At 36.6% G+C, this 23,730-nt stretch overlaps 1 protein-coding gene across 4 annotated transcripts in view; it reads right to left on the bottom strand.

Annotated features, from left to right (window-relative positions):
* Positions 1-23,730, bottom strand: part of RABGAP1L (RAB GTPase activating protein 1 like) — a 762,787-nt gene that overhangs the window by 606,121 nt on the left and 132,936 nt on the right. For all 4 annotated transcript variants that reach the window (XM_045983134.1, XM_045983136.1, XM_045983137.1 and 1 more), the window contains exon 10: positions 23,397-23,563. In XM_045983134.1, coding sequence (XP_045839090.1) covers positions 23,397-23,563 — 167 coding nt within the window. The remainder of the gene's footprint in view (positions 1-23,396; positions 23,564-23,730) is intronic.

The following is a 23,730-nucleotide window of genomic DNA, read 5'->3' as shown; positions in this document are numbered from 1 at the left end:
AAAATGGTATACTATCATCAAATACAAAGAACGATAATCCTCCTATCTCTATTCAGAACCTTAGGATGGGGTCCAGGAATCTGGGTTTTTTAAAGAGCCAAAAGTGATTCTGATGAAAGCTAAATTGTGAACCACTGCCGATAAGAACTCTTGTTTTAATAAAAATGTCTATGTTTTTAAAAATCACAAATCATGTAACAATCAGATGGTCTCACTAAGCTGCAATACGTATAATAACATGGGGAAAATACATTTGCAAACAGCTTCTATTTAACTTCACACAAGTGAAGGTAAAGAAAGCCGATCCTACACAGAACTGTTAAATTAGGAAAACATTTGCCTTCTATAGCTTTTTATTTTCCCACAATCATATAAGGACCCCCCAACCTTGTTAATTTTCATCTTTCTGCAATTAGATGTTATTCCTATTCAATTAGTTACTCTTACTTTTCTCCAGTTTTATTAAGCTGTAACTGCAATACAACACTGTGTAAGTTTAAGATGTACAATATAATAATTTGATACATTATATATATTGTGAAATAATTTCTACAATGTTTAGTTACTATCCATCACCTCACACAGGTGATTCTTGGTTATACTAACTGATTATACCTTGACTTAAATAAGCTTAAATCAACATGTATCTTCAAAATGTAATTTTCCTTTTGTACTTTTAAACTGTGTTTAAAGAAAAAATAAAAAATCACAGGCCCAAAATAGTGTCACTTAGACCAAGTCTCCAAACCCATACTTAATACATAATCGAACTGTGGTTTCAACAATCCCCAGAAATGTAGCCCTAACTGATTAGTCAGAAATTTTTCAATCCATAACAGTCTGCCACCTGGTCCTCTCTATCCCACAAAGAAAGGGTATTCTGCATGATAAGACATGTGCTTTCCCCCTAGACAGTGGCCTCGAGTGAACAACCCTTTTCTCTTACTAATAACTTTCTTGCCCCCATCATCCTATAAAAATCTTCCACTTCAAGTAACTCTTTGGAGCATCCTATTTGTTAGTGAGGTGCTGACCAATTCATGAGTTGTTTAACAAAGCAAGCTAGATCTTCAAATTTGTTTGCTTGATTTGTGTTATTTAACACATTTGGTGGCAGTGGTAGGACCTGAAGCAAACTTCTTACAACATTCAGGCAAAATGAGAAACAATGCAAACCCTTTGAGTTCCTTGTCTTTCTCATTTCAGAGGGCTGTGGGTAAGCACCTCTCAGTGTGAGAGATGCCTTTTTGTCTGCACTCAAGCTCCTGATCTGAGTGGCTTTCCTTTACAGGTAGGTCAGCTTGAGCTGGCAGATATGCCCAGAGCCCAACCCGAGCTGGGCTGGCAGTTCTGCCGAAAGCCCAGTCGAGATGGCAATTTCGCCCAGAGTCCAACTGAGCTGGTGGAAGGGTCTGCCCAGAACCATGCCCTCAACCCTTTGGACCACAATTCCCAGGGCAGAAAACCTCATCAAGGTTCTACAAGAATTGTCAGTGGTGTGCAGAGGGCCTTCTTGTGGCCAAGACACAGTACTGATAATATTTTAAGGCACATGTTTGTTCATCTTGTTTTGTGAAATAAAGGCTACTGCTAGCAGGGATCTTAAAAGGCAGAAAGCCACAAAAACTGGTGGGGTACAGGTCAAGCATTTAACAAATGTTAGAGCACATACCACCTCAAGAAGACTCCTGTGGTTGATCAGCTAGTCACAGAGGGTTAGATTAATACCAGGTCACCTGACAACCTCCAGAAAACTCCTGTGCAGCAAGGAATACAGTAAAACACACACAATCCCAACCCCACAACATACTACTACTTTTAGGTATTAGTTGGGCTCTGAAAAACCCAAAGAATTATTAGTTAGTGGGATCTTTACATTCTAAAGAATCAAGCATACCTGCTTAATTTATGTCTAACAACTATAGTCCTAGAAGTTGTAGGTATCTAGGAAGATGAAAAATTCTATTAAAAATAACCCAGAATTTACAGTGGCCATTATGGGGAATGTTCCAATTAGACAAGCTTGCTCATTTAAAAAGTATGGTTGAAAGTAAGGGTTCCCAAATTAAACAGAATGGGAGGCTTACTTTAATGGATATTAAGGAGCTTCCAAAAGGCTTCAAGATCCCAAATTAGTTTCACTGAAAGATTCATTACAAAAGGCTGATAAGTCAAGCAGAGAGAGTCAAGTATCATATGGTTTCACTTATTTGTGGAGCATAACAAATAACATGGAGGACATAGGGAGATGGAGAGGAGATGGGAGTTGAGGGAAATTGGAGGGGGAGGTGAACCATGAAAGACTATGGACTCTGAAAAACATCTGAGGGTTTTGAGGCGGGGTGGGGGGGGAGGTTGGGGGAGCCAGGTGGTGGGTAATAAGGAGGGCACGTATTGCATGGAGCTGAGTGTGGTGCAAAAACAATGAATTCTGTTACGCTGAAAAGAAATTTAAAAAAAAAAAATTAAAAAAAAAAAAAAAAAAAGGCTGATAAGGGAGCCTGGGTGGCTCAATTGGTTAAGCAACTGCCTTCAGCTCAGGTCATGATTCTGGAGTACCGGATGGAGTCCCACATCAGATGCCCTGCTCAGTGGGGATTCTGCTTCTCCCTCTCACTGTGTGTGTGTGTGTGTGTGTGTGTGTGCTTTCTATCTCTGTCTCTCAAATAAATAAATAAAATCTTTTTTAAAAAAATTACCTCCTGGGCCTAGTCAAGAGGGGAAAATAAAAATTCACATTATCCCATCATTTTCAAAGTTATTAATAATTTCACTCTTAGGGGGTGCCAGGGAGGCTCAGTCGGTTAAGTGTCTCCCTTCAGCTTGGGTCATGATTCCTGCTCAGCAGGGAAGCTTACTTCTCCCTCTCCCACTCCCTCTGCTTGTGTTCCCCTCTCTAGCTATGTCTGTCTGTGCCAGATAAACAAATTAAAAATCATTTAAAAAATAATAATAATAATTTCATTCTTACGAATAACTATTTCTTTTTTGCCCATCTCACTTTACATCCCAATAACACAGCTTGGACTTTTTGCCTGCCTGGTACCTGCACGTGGTTGTTTCTTTGGCTATTATGGGGAATGACTATCTCTTGTAAAAACAGTATCTTTTATGTCCTATTTGAGAATTTCTCTTGTATCCATGAGGTTGTTTAATACTTCCAGAAATCTTTTTTGTTTGTCCCAGCCAAAACCTGAAAGATATTTTTAAAAGATTTACTAACTATAATCAGAAATTTGGACAAACTGGAAAGCTGGTATCTAGGGCTGGTAGAAATTTTTTAGGCCTTCTCCCATAAGCTAAATGTACCCAAGGGAGAAAAGGCATTCTCATGAATAGATGGGTCTGTTAGTCCTATGATATCATTTAGGCAGCAATGGAATTCAGTGAGAAATTAGAAACAGCTGTGCTTAATTTACAAAACTAGTCTTTAGTGGACCAGAGGTGCAGTTCCAAAAACAATTCAAAGACCAGCAATCCTTTTCATCAATCCCAAAACTTCCCCTATTTATCTCAAAAGGCTTATAAATATTGTAAAAATTCTGACCTTAAAGAAATAAAAGTCTTCTAGAAAATGGTTACATTTTTTCCCTGTGCATTTAAAATGAAAATGATGTGCTACACAGTCTTCTCTGAGAACTCTTTATCTAGCCAATCTCTTTAAAATGCAAATTGCAGGGAGGTAATCCTTACCAAATAAAAATAAGAAGGAAAGGCCATTTAAAACTTGACTTGCCACCTGAGGGTTTTGAAGGGTCAGGGGTGGGAGGTTGGGGGAACAGGTGGTGGGTAATGGGGAGGGCACGTTTTGCATGGAGCACTGGGTGTTGTGCAAAAACAATGAATACTGTTACGCTGAAAAAATAAATAAAATGGGAAAAAAAAAAACTTGACTTGCCAAGGACAAATATAAATCTTAAGTAGCTTCTCCACAAATATTAAAAGAAAGCTTTAGCCATCTATATCAATAACCTTAACCATCTACCAGAGAACCTCAAATCCAAATTTTATAACTAGAAGTTTATACTTGATGTCATCGAGCCCTCTTGCTCCACTATAGGCCCAAATAGTTAAAACCAGAAACAGATAAGACTACGCAACAACTCAAGCTCTAACCAAAACCCGCTGTATTTATTTCTTACTACACTTTCAGGTGGCACTGACAAAAAACATTTTGCAATGACTGGAACATTCCAGCCACAAGAACAGAAAAGCCCTGATAGCAACCAAATGTCTAGAAGACCACACCCCACATGTCCCCTTGCCTGCCCAGGATCTTGAGCTGAATACATACAAACCCCACTCATGATCACACACTCTCTGCCTGCTCTTTTGCCATGTACCACCCCCTCCCAAACCTCTTCCTGTGAACTTCTAGGTGTCCATCTTGCCAGTGGAGAGGTTGGTTATTAAGGCTTAAGCTTTCTATCCCCCTAGCTTCTGGAACCCAAAATAAATTTCTCCCTTTCCCTTTTCCAAACCCTTGTCACTTGAGTTACTGGCTTCTCCTGTGACAAGTTTAGGTTTGTTCAGCAACAGTGTTAGCAAATCCAGCCAGGTGCTATCCTACTGATTTGCCCAGCCTCCACGGGATTCCCTGGGACAACTGGCTGAGGCAGCATGCCAGAGCTCATCAGTTCATGCAGTGGACAATGCAGTGGGCTAAGGGCTGACCCATTCCCTTCCTGAGTCAGTGGCTGTGACAGATCCTTTGGTAACATTTTTTTCATGGTAGTAATTTTAAAACAGAAGCTAATAAGGTCAGCATCTACCTGCATATTCACGTGTGTCTATGTATGTGTTCTACGTGTTTCTATCTCTGGTAGGAATTAATTTGTAAAACAGCTCTATTTAGTTGGTTCGAAGGCAAGCACTTATAAGAACTGGTTATTCTAAAATGCAAGAAGTTAGAAACTAACCCAAATGCTTTCCAAGTTCATATCATCTGGAAAAATACTTGATATAAAAGCTACTTTGAAAAAGGGAACAGAAAATTTGAAGAAATAATAGCTAAAAACTCCCCAAGGAACCAGAAATCCATATCCAGGAGGCACCAAAAGCCCCAAACAAAAGAAACCCAAGAAGATCACACCAATAAACATAGTAATTAAAAAGGCAAAAATAAAGATAAAGAGAGATTTTTAGGGGCACCTTGGTGGCTCAGTCAGCTGAGCATCCAGCTCATGATTTCAGCTCAGGTCATGATCTCATGGGTCATCAGGCTCCGTGCTCAGTGAGGAGTCTGCTTGAGATTTCCCACTCCTTCTCCTTCGTCCCTTCCTCCCTCACTCACACACATGCTCTCTCTCTTTAAAATAATAAATTTTAGGGGCGCCTGGGTGGCTCAGTGGGTTGAGCCCCTGCCTTTGGCTCGGGTCATGATCTCAGGGTCCTGGGAGCGAGCCCCGCATTAGGCTCTCTGCTCAGGGGAGAGCCTACTTCCCCCTCTCTCTCTGCCTGCCTCTCTGCCTACTTGTGATCTCTCCCTCTGTCAAATAAATAAAATCTTTAAAAATAATAATAATAATAATAATAAATTTTAAAAGAAAAAAAATTAAAATCTTTCTCTTATTTAACTTAGTGAAGCTCCCCTCTACTTGCTAGATGGAATGCAGCCTGATTCATGAATCATTTAATAAAGCCAATTACATCTTCAAATCTAATGGCCTGAATTTTGTTTTTTAACAACAGACATTATCTTATAGGCTAAAATATATTCTGCGCTCAATTTCTGTTATGCTCATTAAAAAACTCACATATTATAAAGAAATCTTAAAAAAAAAAACCTCACGTATTTCCTCAAAGGGACTTCTTTTAAGCACTGTATTGTGTCATTACACTACTGCGGTCCCTCCCTTTGCTAAACCCCACAGCATTCTATATATTATTTTCATTCAGTATTTATCATATTCTTCTTTGTAAAATGGTGATTTTTATACATTTCCTTATTAATAGAAGGTGACACAGAGAGCCTTTGGGAATAAGGATTAGATTTTAAGTATCTTATCCCCACCATGACCACTACCACAGAGATCATAAATTAACTTTGAATTAATGATAGCAGTCATGGAATTATTTGTGGTAAAATCCTTTTATGTAGCTCACTAATTCAAATGTCACAGAACTTTAAAGAAGGAAAAAACCTCAGTAATAGTATTAATCTACATTCTTATCTTATAACTAGGAAACCAAGGCTTACAGAGATAAAAGGACATCTGAGAGGATTTTTTTAAATTACCTCTTGAAAAAAAAATAAAAAATAAAAAAATAAAATTACCTATTGAGACCAAGCCTCAGCTGACATACTTATTTCATTTACAAATTATGATCTCCCTGATATGAGGACATGGAGAAGCAACATGGGGGGTTAGGGGGATAGGAGAAGAATAAATGAAACAAGATGGGATTGGGAGGGAGACAAACCATAAATGACTCTTAATCTCACAAAACAAACTGGGGGTTGCTGGGGGGAGGTGGGGTTGGGAGAGGGGGAGGGGGTTATGGACATTGGGGAGGGTATGTGCTATGGTGAGTGCTGTGAAGTGTGTAAACCTGGCGATTCACAGACCTGTACCCCTGGGGATAAAAATACATTATATGTTTATAAAAAAAAAAAAAAGAAAGAAAGGATGAATACCCAACTTTTGTAGCAACATGGACGGGACTGGAAGTGATTATGCTGAGTGAAATAAGTCAAGCAGAGAGAGTCAAGTATCATATGGTTTCACTTATTTGTGGAGCATAACAAATGACATGGAGGACATGGGGAGATGGAGAGGAGAAGGAAGTTGAGGGAAATTGGAAGGGGAGGCGAACCATAAGAGACTATGGACTCAAAACACATTTTTATGAATTAATGAATTATTAATTATTAATAATAAATAATTAATTTATGAATTAATAAATTCAAAATACATGATACACACTACATATCTATACAGAAGTAAATGATTCCTTCCAATCAGATGTAAAATTCAGTTATGTCCTTTTAGGCCAGATGCTCCAATAAATAAATATTACTTAATTTTTTATTATTATTAGAATTTTTAAAATCTCTATAATAAGCAACATTTTTTCAGAAAATCTGTTCATCATGGTAATCAGATATGTTAATATAACTAAAATTATTTAAACCTTGCTAATTCTACAACATACGCTATCTATCTCAAGAAATGCTAATCTGCATTAAAATATGGTATGCTGGACTCAAAATGTTCTGGATTTCCTAAACTAATCTAATGTAAATAACATTTCTTAAGATTATCTTTAAAATGAGAATTATATAAGCATTTCTTTCTTCACTGTTTTTTATCTATAATTGACTCAAACTGTTCTTCCTAGTCTATCACACACATCCCCCAAATAAGCAAGAATTCAAGAACCACCCCCTATGCGTTTTCACTGTGCTGACTCAACTGACCTCTGGAGAACTGAATTGTTTTATAATAACTTCATCTAATCATCAAATCTGCTCCTATTTTTTTCTGACACTCCCTCTCCTCATAGATGTTTAATTATGAAATAAAAGATCACTGAGTTCACTGAAGTAAATGTTGAATTTTCCAAGCTCTTAATTCCATATGCTTTCCTTTTTTAATACCTAGAATAACTCTGCTGTTACCAATTTTTACTACATTTTGGCACCAGCACAAAGTAGAAAACATTTTTGTGAAGAGCAACATAACTAAGAATGTTACATGGCATTACTGGAAACAAAAGCAGTTGTCTCTGTTCATAGGAAATAATTTCATTTCAAAATGATGAACAAGTAGTATTTTCCAAGTAATAATCACAGTTTCAAACATAAGAATATTATCTGAACCTAAAGACAATGTATCTAATAAGTAAAATTTTATTTGTAAATATCAGTTACACTACTTCCCATCACATCCAAGTAGCTCTGTCACATTGCCCTTTAGGTGGTGCTAAGTCTTTTGTTTTTATCTGTTAAATTTTCAATGTATTCAAAGAACACAAATCTTTCTAAGGAAGAGTTATTTTTCACTCACAAGCCACTTGGTGGGAGTGCTTTGTTGAAGATTAGTTGACGACACAGTTGTGGGTCCAATTCTGGGTTATTTATTATGTTCCACTGATCTATGTATCTGTTTTTGCACTAGTACCATACTGTCTTGATGCTTACAGCTTTGTACTGTAACTTGAAATCTGGAATCATGATGCCTCCAGTTTTCCCCTTCTGTTTCAAGATTGCTCTGGCTATTTGGGGTCTTCAGTGGTTCCATACAAATTTTAGGATTTTGTTTGTTCTAGTTCTGTGAAAAATGCTGGTGGTATTTTGATAGGGATTGCATTAAATGTGTAGACCACAATAAAGCCAATTAGATCTTCAAATTTTACACTGCTGAATTTTGGTTTTGAACAAGTTGTATCTCCAATATAAGTTCTATTTTGGGGTATTTTAAAACTGTCATATAAAAAATCATTTTGAATTAACATGATAAGCACATAGAATCTGAAGCAACAGAATGTTCCAAAATTCTAATTTTGCTTTCTGCTGTTTTAGAAGTCCTTCCATATGTTTAAAAAAAGAAGAAGAATAAAAATATCAGGTGATTCATAATTTCCCTTTTAATTGAAATATAATTGGCATATGATGTTGTGCAGGTATATGTGTTGATTTGATACATTAATACACTGCAATATGATTATCATTGTAAAATCAGCTAACGCCTCTATCTTGTCACATAGTTGTCACTTTTTCTGCATGGCAAGAACAAAAGATCTAGTCTCTCAGCAACTTTAAAGTCTGTAATACAGTACTGTTGATTATAATCAGTATGCTGTGCATTAGATCTCCAGGATTTTTTTTATCTACTAGTTGCAAGTTTGTACATAATACTTAACTATACCATTTCCGCCGAAAGAAACTAGTTTGCTTGGAAATTTATCTACCATGTCATTCTTCTAAATGTTAGCAATAATAAGTGTTTAGCGCCCTGTATTTTGATGAGATGCTCACTCAGCAGAATCACTAGCTATAGCTTTCAAATCCAGGAGAAAGAGATTGGATTTTCTCAAAACTCTAATTTTAGGGGCACCTGGGTGGCTCAGTGGGGTAAGTGTCTGACTTCAGCTCAGGTCATGATCTTGGGGTCCTGGGAAAAAGAAGATGTGAGATATATATATATGATGAATATTACTCAGTCTTATAACTTTTCTCCCCAGAACTCTATCTCAATCAAGAGGATCAACAACCACCCAGTCACTTAGAAGTAATCCTAACCTGGGTGGCTCAGTAGGTTAAGCATCCAGCTCTTTTTTTTTTTTTTAAGATTTTATTTATTTATTTGACAGAGAGATAGAGAGAGAGGGAACACAAGCAGGAGGAGTGGGAGAGGGTGAAGAAGGCTCCCTGCTGAGCAGAGAGCCTGATGCCAAGCCTGATCCCAGGACGCTGGGATCATGACCCGAGCTGAAGGCAGCCGCTTAACAACTGAGCCACCCAGGCATCCCAAGCATCGCAGCTCTTGATTTTGACTCAGGTCGTGATCTCAGGTTGGTTAGATTGAGTCCCATATGAGGCCTCAAGCTCAGCATGGAGTCTGCTTGAGATTCTCTCTCCCTTCCCCAACTCACATACATACTCACCTTCTCTCTTTGTCTCAATAAGTAAATAAAATCTAAAAAAAAGAAAAAAATCATAGCCTCCTTGTTTTCCCTCAACTTCACCAAATGCTACTGTCTTTACTCTATTGATGCCTCTCTAATTCCTCTGTTCGACAATCCTGACACTGCCTACCTTTAGGCTATCATAGCCTACTCACTTCGTATCTACTGCCTCCAGTATCAATATCCTGTTCACTGTTGTCAGAGTGACCTCTCTCAATTACCAATCTATCGTCATTCACAGCTTTTAAAATCCTCGCAACCCGAGGAAAGTCTCTAAGTATCTAAGCAAGGTAATTACCTATTTAAAGTGCACTGATGCTTCAGCAATATCTAATTTTTCTACATCTCTTGAGCAGACCACCTTGCATCAGTTTTATGAATTTATGCAAGTTATTTTCTCCAAATGAAATGCCCTTCTCTGCTTTGTCATACTTCAAAAGCCTGACCTTTCTTACCACAGTTATTCATTGTTTGATTGACTCACTTACTTCAGGCTGATAGGACTCTGCCCAAAGAGAATACAGAAAAGACAGAAGAAAGCAAGTAGTCAATTAGCATTAATAACAATAATTAATATTTATTGAGTATCTGCCAGATGACAAGCACTATTCTAAAGGGCTTTATGTAAACTCTTATTGATCCATCATGACAATTATGATACTGTGATATAAGACATGTATTTCTTAATCCTGGCTCCTAAAAATGCTCCATGACTATAAAGATGAAAGAAACATCTTTTGTTGTAATATTTGGTTTTTGTCATATAGAAAGAGCCCAGATGTCCATCAACAGATGGATAAAGAAAACATGGGGGGTGTGTGTGTGTGTGTATTTTATGTACAATATGGAATATTACTGAGCCATCAAAAAGAATGAAATCTTGCCATTTGCAATGATGTGGATGGAACTAGAGGGTATTATGCTAAGTGAAATAAGTCAGAGAAAGACAAATGGCATATGATTTCACTCATGTGTGGAATTTAAGAAAAAAACCAGATGAACATAGGGGAAGGGAAGGAAAAAAGAAAATAAGATGAAAATTGAGAGGGAGGCGAAGGATAAGAGATGCTGAACTCTAGAAAACAAACTGAGAGTTGCTGGAGGGGAGGTGGGTGGGCATTAAGGAGGGCACGCGATGTCATGAGCACTGGGTATTACATGCAAGTGATGAATCACTAAATTCTACCTGTGAAACTAATAAAAAAAATTTTTTTAATATTTGGATTTTTGGGTGCTTGGGTAGCTCAGTGGGTTAAAGCCTCTGCCTTCAGCTCAGGTCATGATCCCAGGGTCCTGGGATTGAGCCCCACATCAGGCTCTCTGTGGAGCAGCCTGTTCCTCCTCTCTCTTTCTCTGCCTGTCTCTCTGCCTACTTGTGATCTCTGTCTGTCAAATAAATAAATAAAATCTTTAAAAAAAAATTTTGGATTTTGTCCCATTTTCTATAATAGCTCCAGAGCAATAAAGGTAAAAGGAGCATCTTTTCCTAACATGTCCCTTTCAACCACACTGGAGTTTATGTTAATGAGGTGAGTTTTGGAAAACCACTAAAGACTAGGGGGAAGAAAGGGCTGGATGTGATCAACAGTGTGATTAGACTTTCGAACTCACCCCCCACCCTTCAAGGAGGAGAAAGGGGAAGATCAGTGATTTGATCAATCACGCCTATATAACAGAGCCTCCATAAAAACCCATAAATAAAGGGACTGGTTTAAATAAAGGGACTGGTGAACATGTGGAAGTGCTGGGAGGGTGGCGGGCCTGGAGAGGGCATGAAATCTCCACAATAAATAGCCCTTCCCCCATACCTTGCCCTATGCATCTCTTCCATCTGGCTGCTCCTGAGTTATAGTCTTTAATAATAAAACAATAATGTACGTAAACTGTTTTCTTGAGTTCAGCAAGCCATTCTAGCAAATTATCAAATCTGGGGAGAGGGATTGTGGGGACCTCCAATTTAAAGCCACTTAGTCAAAAGTAAATGTGTCAAACTGGACTTAGAATTCGTGTCTGAAGTTGGGGGTAGAGGGACTGAGCCCTTAACCTGTGGGGTCTGTGCTAACTCCAGGTAGTGTCATAACTGAATTTTAGGACACCCAGTTGGTATCCACAGAGCTGGATGATTGAGTGATATGGGAAAACACCCACCCATCTGTTGTTAGAAGTGGTGTGAATCATAGTTATGGAAAACAAAGTTTTCTTTTAACAACTCTATGAGGTGGTATAATAAAACTCCACATTTCAGAGATAGGAGTATCTTGCCTAAGGTTAAACATGCAGGAAATGGTAAACTGAGATACAGTCTCAGGAAAACGAAGTTCAGTCGAACGTGTCATTGGTGAACATGACTTCTACACTTTGCATATACTTCTACAGTTGCATGTATTACCTAGTGATATAATATTTTTACCACTACATTCTTACTTCTTAAAGACAGAGAATGAATCTTATTCATTCACGTATTCCCAATGTCTAGCACAGTGCCTATCACATTTTGCACTAAATAAATGTTAAATAAACGAAACTAAGCACTGAAAATCATTTCTAAAATGAGTACTGGCATCTAAGAAAAAAACTATAAAATAAGCTATACAGGTTTGGCCCTCTCTCCTCAATTTACTAACACTTGACACATCACTTGGGAATGCCCTCTTGATTTCTTAACCTTGTCCTCTAATAACAACTAGCCTAAGGAAAGAGTGTTATTAAATTCATCAACAATGAAGACAATATGACTGGTAAAAGTTATTAAGGTCTTTCCTGAGGATGCTGGCATTTTAACACGTAGCAAAGCTTTAAAGCAGTGGAACAGCATCAAATAGTAAAATACCAGATGTTCATTAGTATTAGAAAGGCTTTTGGAGCAGGCATTTTTTAGGCAAGCAGTTTCCAAATGATTCCATACAAGCAGTGTGCTCTTCCCAGACCAGAATCATATATCACCTCATTTCAGCAGCTAAGAGCCTGTTTTCTTAGGGGGTAAAGTGCACTGCCCATGTTTCAAATGTTACAAGTCTTTAGATCTTATTTCTAAACTCTTCACATATAATACTAATGTAATTAGTGATGTCAACAGTCAAAGATAATGCAAGGAAAGAAGACAAGTTGAAGTAAAATATAACAAAAATGACCAGGACTCATACAGAAGTTTTCACATTAAAAAAAAAAAAATCCCAATTTTAGTGTGATGACTAGCATATTTCCCCTTTCTCATAAACATTTCACAAGGGTAAGTTTTAGGGCCAAACTTCTTAGGTTTAATTCCTCATCTACCAACTAATAACCTTCCTGTGCCAAATGCTTATCTGAAAAATGATGATAATAATGGCACCTACACCGCAATGGTGGTACCATGGATTACACACGTTAATACTTTTAAAATGCTTAGAACAGCATACTGCATGTAGTAATATAGTTGCTATCACCACTACTGCTTATAGTAATAGTCATGGAAGTAGTTGTTACTTTCAACAAGAATGGAGAAATCTCAATGAATATATGGATAACTGAGTAGACTTCACAGAAAAGCCCTTTCATAATACTTAATATAATTGACATTTATAGAATATTCCACTCAACAACTACAGAATACACATTCCTTATAAGTACTCTTAGAACATTTACCAAGATGGATCATATACTAAGTCATAAAGTAAGGTTAAACAACTTAAAAAGATTCAAATGACACAGACTATGTTCTCTGATCAAAATGAAACAAAATTAGAAATCAGTAGCAGAAAGATACCTGGAAAAATCACAAATATTTAGAAATTAATCAATACACTTCTAAACAATCCATATCACAAAAGAAATAATACAGGATGTGGAATATATTTCAAATCAAATGAACACACAAAATATCAAGTCTATGGTTGCAGCTCAAGCAGTAGTTACAAGTAAAGTTATAACCTTAAAAATGAAAAGGCTGGGGCGCTTGGGTGACTCAGTGGGTTAAAGCATCTGCCTTCAGCTCAGGTCATGATCCCAGGGTCCTGGGATCGAGCCCCATAATGGGCTCTCTGCTCAGCGGGGAGCCTACTTCCCCCTCTCTCTACCTGCTTCCCTCTCTGCTTGCTTGTGATCTGTCTGTCAAGTAAATAAATACAATCTTAAAAAAGAAATTAAAAGGCATCAGAAAAAAAAATTTTTAATCAGTGATCTAATCTTCACATGAAGAAACTAGAAAAAGAAAAAAAGTTAAATCCAAAGCAGGAGGAGAAAAAAAGAAATGACAAAACAAAAGGAATGAACAGAAAACAATGAATCGAAATCTGATTTTTTGAAAGAAGAATGTCAATAAAATTAATAAACCTCCAGTTAGGCTAATTTAAAAAAGAAGAGAGAATACATAAACTACCAATGTCAAAAATAAAAGAAGATCCTACAAATCCTAAAGACATTAAAAAGAAAATAAGACAATATTTTAAGCAATATTCTTGATTAAAATGAAAATTTCTTGGAAGATACAAATCACCATAACTCAAAAAGAAATAAAATAATAATAAATAGAGTAACACAGTATCTACTAAAGAAATTAAACTGATAACTAAAAGCCTTCCCACAAAGTAAGCTATAGGCCCATATGGTTTCACTGGTGAATTCTATCCAACATTTAAGGAAAAAATAGTATAATCTTAAATTCTTTAAGCAAATAGAAAATACAAATTCCAATGCATTTTGTTGAGAACATTAAGCTAATACTAAAATCTGACAAAGACATTACAGAAAACTACAGACCAATATTTCTCATGAAAATAGACATAAAAATAATTAACAAAATATTACTAATTCAAATCAAGCTTATATATAAAAAGATTATCATGACTAATATATAAAATGAATACCATTACCATATTAGGATAAGTGGGGCTTACCCTGAAGAATGCAAGGTTAGCTTAACATTCAAAATATCATATGATCTCCCTGATATGAGGACATGGAGAAGCAACATGGGGGTTTAGGGGGATAGGAGAAGAATAAATGAAACAAGATGGGATTGGGAGGGAGACAAACCATAAATGACTCTTAATCTCACAAAACAAACTGGGGGTTGCTGGGGGGAGGTGGGATTGGGAGAGGGGGAGGGGGCTATGGACATTGGGGAGGGTATGTGCTATCGTGAGTGCTGTGAAGTGTGTAAACCTGGCGATTCACAGACCTGTACCCCTGGGGATAAAAATACATTATATGTTTATTAAGAAAAAAAAAAAATTTTGGAAGGGGAGGCGAACCATAAGAGACTATGGACTCTGAAAAACAACCTGAGGGTTTTAAAGGGTCAGGGGTGGGAGGTTGGGGGAACAGGTGGTGGGTAATGGGGAGGGCACGTTTTGCATGGAGCACTGGGTGTTGTGCAAAAACAATGAATACTGTTACGCTGAAAAAATAAATAAAATGGAAAAAAAAGTGAAAGATAAAAAAAAATCAGTGTCATTCAGCATAATAATGGAGGAAAAAAGGAACAGCTTCAATATATGCACACAAAAAAATATTTCATAAGGGATGCCTGGGTGGCTCAGTGGATTAAAGTCTCTGCCTTTGGCTCAGGTCATGATCCCAGGGTCCTGGAATCGAGCCCCGCATCAGCTTCTCTGCTCTGCGGGGAGCCTGTTTCCTCCTCTCTCTCTGCCTGCCTCTCTGCCTACTTGTGATCTCTGTCTGTCAAATAAATAAATAAAAGCTTTAAAAAATATATTTCATAAAACCCAACACTCAGCAAGACAAGAAAAAGAAATTAAAGCATTCAGATTAGAAAGAAAGATATAAACTGTCTTCATACACTGAGGACATTTATAGTGCATACGAAAAACACTCAGGGATTTAAAAAAAACTAATAAACAAACTTAGCAAGGTTACAGAAAGTAAGGTCAATATACAAAAGGCAAATGTTTATATTCTAGAAATGAACAATCAAAAATTTAAAATTACAAAATGTATCTTTTAGTCACATAAAAATATTAAATACTTGGAGACAAATGTAACAAAATATGAATAAAACCCATATACTAAAAGTGGCATAACACTGCTTAGAGGATTAGAGAAAAGCTATAAAGCTTGTGATATGCCACGTCCACTGACAGGAAGGCTTGATAGTGGGTTTTAAGTTTTTATATTTAATCACCTGGTGCATATCATGTCAACTGTACTCCTTAATCCCCAACATGTATTTCACCCATCCTCTCATCTACCTTCACTCTGGAAGCCATCAGTTTGCTCTCCCGAATTAAGAGTCTGTTTCTTGTTTGTCTCACTCTCTCTCCTTTCCCTTTGTTCATTTGTTATGTTTCTTAAATTCCACATAGAAGTGAAATCATATGGCATTTGTCTTTCACTTATTTCACTTAGCATTATACTGTCTAGCTTCAACCATGTTGTTGCAAATGGCAGGATTTCATTCTATTCTATGGCTGAATAATATTCTATTGTGTATATACCACCTCTTCTTTATCCATTCCTTAGTTGATGGACATTTGGGCTGCTTCCATATCGTGGCTACGGCAAATAATCCTGCTAAATAGGGGTGCCTGCATTCCCTCGAATTACTGTTTTTGTATTCTTTGGGTAAATACCCACTAGTGTGATTGCTAGATCATAGGGCAGTTCTATTTTTAACTTTTTGAAGAACCTCAATACTGTTTTCCACAGTGGCTGCACCAGTTTGGATTCCTACCAACAGAAGAAGGAACCCTGTTACCTTCTTCTTCACATCCTTGTCAACAAATGTTTCCTGTGTTGCTGACTTTAGCCATTCTGACAGGTGTACAGTGACATCTCATTGTAGTATGGACTTGCATTTCATTGATGATAAATGATGATGAGCATCTTTTACGCATATGTTGACCATCTGTATGTCTTCTTTGGAAAAATGTTCGTGTCTTCTGCACATTTTTAATTAAATTGAATTATTGGGGAGGCTGAGTTGTATCAGTTCTTTATATATTTTGGATACTAACCCCTTTGCAAGTATCTTCTTTCATTCCATAGGCTGCCTTTCAGTTACACTGACTGTTTCCTTCACTGGGCAGCAGCTTTTTATTTTGATGCAGTCTCAATAATTTATTTTTGCTTGAGTTTCCCTTACCTCAGGGATCTATCTAGAGAAAAGTTGCTACAAAGACACAAAGAAATGGAAAAATGTTCCATGCTCCTGGATTGGAAGAATAAATATTGTGAAAATGTCTATGCTACCTAAAGCAATCTACAGATTTAATGCAATCCCTATCAAAATACCATCCATTTTTTTTCAAAGGAATGGAACAAATAATCCTCAAATTTATATGGAACCAGAGAAGACCTTGAATAGCCAAAGGAATATTGAAAAAGAATGCCAAAGTTGGTGGCATCACAATTCCGGACTTCAAGCTCTATTACAAAGCTGTCACCATCAAGACAGCATGGTACTGGCACAAAAACAGACACACAGATCAATGGAACAGAATAGAGAGCCCAGAAATAGACCCTCAACTCTATGGTCAACTAATCTTCGACAAAGCAGGAAAGAATGTCCAATGGAAAAAAGACAGCCTCTTCAATAAATCGTGCTGGGAAAATTGGACAGCCACATGCAGAAAATGAAATTGGACCACTTCCTTACACCACACACGAAAATAGACTCAAAACGGATGAAGGACCTCAATGTGAGAAAGGAATCCATCAAAATCCTTGAGGAGAACACAGAAGAGGCAGCAACCTCTTCGACCTCAGCCACAGCAACATCTTCTTAGGAACATCGCCAAAAGCAAGGGAAGCAAGGGCAAAAATGAACTATTGGGATTTCATCAAGATCAAAAGCTTTTGCACAGCAAAGGAAACAGTCAACAAAACCAAAAGACAACTGACAGAATGGGAGAAGATATGTGCAATCGACATATCAGATAAAGGGCTAGTGTCCAAAATCTATAAGGAACTTAGCAAACTCAACACCCAAAGAACAAACAATCCAATCAAGAAATGGGCAGAGGACATGAACAGACATTTCTGTAAAGAAGACATCCAGATGGCCAACAGTCACATGAAAAAGTGCTCCACATCACTCGGCATCAGGGAGATACAAATCAAAACCACAATGAGATATCACCTCACACCAGTCAGAATGGCTAAAATTAACAAGTCAGGAAATGACAGATGCTGGCGAGGATGCGGAGAAAGGGGAACCCTCCTACGCTGTTGGTGGGAATGCAAGCTGGTGCAACCACTCTGGAAAACAGCATGGAGGTTCCTCAAAATGTTGAAAATAGAACTACCCTATGACCCAGCAATTGCACTACTGGGTATTTACCCTAAAGATACAAACACAGTGATCCGAAGGGGCACGTGTACCCAGATGTTTATAGCAGCAATGTCTACAATAGCCAAACTATGGAAAGAACCTAGATGTCCATCAACAGATGAATGGATAAAGAAGATGTGGTATATATACACAATGGAATACTATGCAGCCATCAAAAGAAATGAAATCTTGCCATTTGCGACGACGTGGATGGAACTAGAGCGTATCATACTTAGTGAAATAAGTCAATCGGAGAAAGACAACTATCATATGATCTTCCTGATATGAGGACGTGGAGATGCAACATGGGGGGTTAGGGGGTAGGAGAAGAATAAATGAAACAAGATGGGATTGGGAGGGAGACAAACCATAAGTGACTCTTAATCTCACAAAACAAACTGAGGGTTGCTGGGGGGAGGGGGTGTTGGGAGATGGGGAGTGGGGTTATGGACATTGGGGAGGGTATGTGCTATGGTGAGTGCTGTGAAGTGTGTAAACCTGGCGATTCACAGACCTGTACCCCTGGGGATAAAAATACATTATATGTTTATACAAAAATAAGAAATAAATAAAAAATTTTTAAAAAAATAGTAGTAGTGGGGAGAGAGAAACAAGCCAGGAATCAGGCTCTAAACTACATTAAAAAAAAAAAAAGAAAGAAAGAAAAAAGTTGCTAACAACCAATGTCAGAGACATTACTGCCTATGTTCTCTTCTAGGATTTTTATGGTTTGGGGTCTTACATTTAGATCTTTAATCTATTTTGAATTTATTTTTCTGTATGGTTGAGAAAGTGGTCCAGTTTCATTCTTTTGCATGTTGCTGTCCAGTTTTCTCAGCATCATTTGTTGAAAAGATGGTCTTTTCCCCATTAGTTATTCTTTCTGCTTTGTCAAAGATTAACTGACCTGTAATCATGGGTCCATTTCTGGGCTCTCTATTCTGATTCATTGATGTATGTTTCTGTTTTTGCACCAGTACCATACTCCCTTGATCACTACAGTTTTGCAACAAAACTTGAAGTCTAGAATTTGATGTGTTCAGCTTTACTTTACATTTTTTTAATTAATTAATTTTTTCAGCAAAACAGTATTCATTGTTTTTGCACAACACCCAGTGTTCCATGCAATACGTGCCCTCCCTACTACCCACCACCTGGTTTCCCACCCTCCCACCCCGCCCCTTCAAAACCCTCAGGTTGTTTTTCAGAGTCCATAGTTTCTTATGGTTCGCCTCCCCTTCCAATTTCCCTCAACTTCCTTCTCCTCTCCATCTCCCAATGTCCTCCATGTCATTTGTTATCCTCCACAAATAAGTGAAACCATATGATACTTAACTCTCTCTGCTTGACTTATTTCACTCAGCATAATCACTTCCAGGCCCGTCCATGTTATATGTTTATTAAAAAAAAAAAAAAAAAGAAAGAAAGAAAGGATGAATTACTTTACATTTTTAAGACTGATTTGCCTGTTTGAGGTTTTCTCTGTGTGTGTGTGGATCCACAAAATTTTAGGATTATTTATTCTAATTCAGTGACAATGCTGGTGGTATTTTGATAGGGATTGCATTAAATACGTAGACTGCTTTGGACAGTACAGACATTTTAACAATATCTGTTCTTCTGATACCTAAGCATGAAATGTCTTTCCTTTTCTTTGTGTCATCTTCAGTTTTTGTCATCAGTGGTTTATAGTTTGCAGAGTATAGGACTTTCACCTCTTTGGTTAGGTTTATGCCTAGGTAACCTTTTATTTTCGGTGCAATTTGTAAATGGGATTGTTTTCTTCATTTCTCTTTCTGCTGCTTCATTATTGGTATAGAGAAATGCAAGATATTTCTGTACATTGATTTTGTATCCTGTGACTTTACCAAATTTATCAGTTTTAGCAGCTTTTGGTGGAGTCTTTCATGTTTTCTATATAGAGTATGATGTCATCTACAAATAGTGAAAATTTTACTTCTTTCTTACTGATCTGGATGTCTTTTCTTTCTTTTTGTTGTCTGATTGCTGTGACTAGGACTTCCAATACAATGTTGAATAAAAGTGTGAGAGTGAACATCCTTGTCTTGTTGCTGACCTTAGGGGAATGACTCTTGGTTTTTTCCCCATTAAGGATGATATTAGCTGTAGGCTTTGCATATATGGGAAAGGCTCGATGCTGTTAATATAGCAAGTCTTTCCAAAGTGATATATAGATATAAAGCAATCCCAATCAAAATTGGGATTTTTTTCTACAAACTGACAAATTATTTCTAAAATTCTGAAGAAAATGCAAAAAACATGAAAGAGACAAAAAAAAAGCTTTGAAAAACATCAGAAATCTTACAACATCAGACTTGAAAAATTACTATAAAGTTATAGTGGTCAAGACTGTGGTATTTGTCTAAAAACAGACCTAAAGAGCAATGGAACAGAATACAGGGAATCCCATCTGGTTTGTTATTATCCCCCAGGAATCTGATCTAATTCTGTTTGAGTAGAGAACTGGTTCTGGGGTTATTCAGCAAATGCAGTCACCCAGAATCATTTACATTAGGAATGGCCTGGACCCAGAGATTCCAAGGTAACCTTGAACTGCATTAGATGCTCACTTAACTCCTCCTTTCTACCAAGGTTGTCTAGTCAAGACTAACATCTCCAAATTATTATCAATGGCCACAAAACAACCCAGTCTCTGAAATATTGAAAGAAACTAGCTTAGCCTTCCTGCAGCATAGCGTGATTTGCAGTTAAGAAGTTATAGTTTCCACTCTTGTAATAATTATCCATATAAATTTTAATAATTCATTTAACTTCTCTAGATTTCAATTCTTTTCCTTTTCATTATTTCTGCTCAGGGCAGGTATGCCTTCAGTCTCCACAGCTTTCCACATTTTTTCTTGAACACAGATTATACCACTAAAGTTAGAAACCATCTTCTTCATATTTGATATTCATTTAAATCAGTCTCACAGTGCACTTGTTGTGAGCTTCAGATGTTGTATGCAAGTGTTGAATCACTGCACTGTACACCTGAAACTAATATCACACTGTACATTAACTAACAGGAACTTAAATAACAACTTAAAACCATACCTGCATGGTCATGATATATAATTATCCATTTTATAAATCGCTGAATCTTGTTTACAAATATTTTGTTTAGGAAGCTACATCTGAGTTCATGTGAGTAAGCTTACTGTGGTTTTTCCATTTTGTAGTTTCTCTGTCAGGTTTTCACATCAATTTATTTTCTGGCCTGATAAAATGTGGTCAGGGAGTATTCCTTCCTTCTCTATTCTCAGGGGAAGCCTGTGTGGCTTGGTATGTGCATGTATGTGTGCATGTGTGTTCACGTGTTTGTGCGTTTGTGTGTGTATTTCGTAAGTGTGTAGGTGTTTGAAGACATTCAGACCAAGTTCATTTTGTAGGAAAAATTTTAATTGCATATTCAACATATTTTATACATATGGCAACTCAGATTTTCTATGTATTCCTATGTCCATCATTTAGATAAATTGTATTTTTGAGGATTTTGTCCATTTCATCTACATTTTCTAAAATTGTGGCATAAAATTGTTCACAATAAAAAATTAACATAAAAAATACATCTGTCTCACATTTAGTAGAGCTGAATATTATAAGTAAATCTGATTTAATCTTCTTAATTCACATGAAATGACCTTGGGCGGTATTTTTAATATTTTGTTACTTGCTACTCAGTCACTCAAAATCAGTAGTTTTTTTTTTTAATTTACCTGTTCTTTTTTTTAAATTTTTTTTTATTTATTTTTTTTAAGATTTTATTTATTTATTCAACAGACAGAGATCACAGGTAGGCAGAGAAGAAGGCAGAGAGAGAGAGGAGGAAGCAGGCTCCCCGCTGAGCAGAGAGCCCGATGTGGGGCTCGATCCCAGGACCCTGGGATCATGACCTGAGCCGAAGGCAGAGGCTTTAACCCACTAAGCCACCCAGGATCCCCAACATCAGTAGTTTTTAAAATATGAAAATACATTTAATTATAAAAATCTACTCTAATACATATATTCTTGAAATGTATAAAAATATAAATCTTAGTACTCTTGTTTACCTTGCCATATATGTGTGTGTGCATAGATATATAGATATAGTATATAGATATAGATATATAGATAGAGAGATAGATATGGGAAGAAGCTAACTTTTTATCAGGTCTCAAGAAGGAAGAATTCACATCATAATTTATTAACGGTCACTGGGAAGAATAATGACCACTTTCTATATAGAGCCTTTATTTGCTCTTATACAACTCTGAATAATCCCTCAGTTCAAAATGACAAGTGAATTCTTTGATAGTCAGAACAATTAAGCTACCAAAAAAGCAAAGAAAAGAAAGGAGGGAAGAAGGAAAATATTCCGTAATAAAATATGCAAAGATACTCAAGAGGCTAATATTTTGAATACTGTTCATATAATCTTCCTTAGAATATGCTACAAAAAAAGGAAATAATCCAAATAGTAATAAAAGTTGTATCAAACCATCACTCTGATAATTTTATGAAAGACAAAAAACACAGTAATTTCAAAATATGTAGTATATGAAACCTAACTGAGCAATGACAATTTTTTTATATGAAACTGGGTAAGCAGCTTCTTTATCTGTTCACTGTGCTGATACTTGCTTTTACCACATTACATTTCACATATTGCAGTCTATCAACCAGCAAGCATGACTAAATTGGGAAATGGCATTACTAAGTAGTATATAAAGGATTTCCATTATTTAAATAGAGCATTTTACCCTCATTTCACAAAACAGATCCTATTACGATTCAAATTATTTTTCACTAGTACCATCTTCCTTCACTACAAAACAAAAATTATGTATTTTACGTACTAACATTGCCTAATTTAGGGATGTCAGAGAAACTCCACTTTTGTTAATTAAGTATTAAAATACTTTTATGATCTTACTGATAAGTCACACAATGTATTCATATAATATTTTGGTAGAAATAACTATGAAAATTAATCCCAGGTGTTACTTGGAAATTTTTTTCATTATAATTTTATAAAGATATGCTATTTCTGTGCCCTGTCTTTTTGGTTCTAAATAAATATATATAAAAGGATGTTGTTTTATACATATAAATCAGTATTTCTCTTAAGTATGTGGATACTTCACAGATACACAGTACAAGTTTCTAGCGAAAAGAGTACATACTTATTAAACAGAACTGGGTTTTTTTTTTTAAATTTACATGACCTAGATGTAGATTTTTCAAATATGCTATTGGCTGACTCTATCACTTGATTATCTGAGAAGTTTTTGTCACTTTTTATCACTACTTAAGAAGTTATCTTGGATTTTAAAAAGAATAGAAAATGTGTTATGGTGAGTGCTGTGAAATGTGTAACCTAATGATTCACAGACCTGTACCCCTGGGGCAAATAATACATTATATATTAATAAAAATAATTTTTTAAAAATAGAAAAATATATATAGGTTATTACAAGTAAAGAACAAAAGATCCTACCTGTTTCAACCTCATGAAGAAAGTCTCTGTGAAAGTCTTCCTGCTGAAATACCAAAACCGCTCATTCGCAGGGTACACACGTACTACTGTCTCCAGAAGGAAGCGCACAGGCTCCACGACCTCTGTGACGACCATATCCACTGCCACTGTCATGTACACTCGCTTATCTGTGGCAGAAATTTACTGTATGTTATGCTGGCTTTGTTGTTAAGTTTTCCCAAGAAGGTTCTTTCCAATCAGATTGTTACTTTCTGTGTTTAATTGTAAATGTTGTATTATCGCTTTGATTAAATAGATGACCACATTCTCCAAGTATGTTTCTCAATACTCATGA

Source organism: Meles meles, chromosome 17 (genome assembly GCF_922984935.1).
Source record: "Meles meles chromosome 17, mMelMel3.1 paternal haplotype, whole genome shotgun sequence".
Lineage (NCBI taxonomy): Eukaryota > Metazoa > Chordata > Mammalia > Carnivora > Mustelidae > Meles > Meles meles.
Note: the sequence above shows the minus strand (reverse complement) of the source record. Positions and strands in the feature narration are given on the sequence as shown.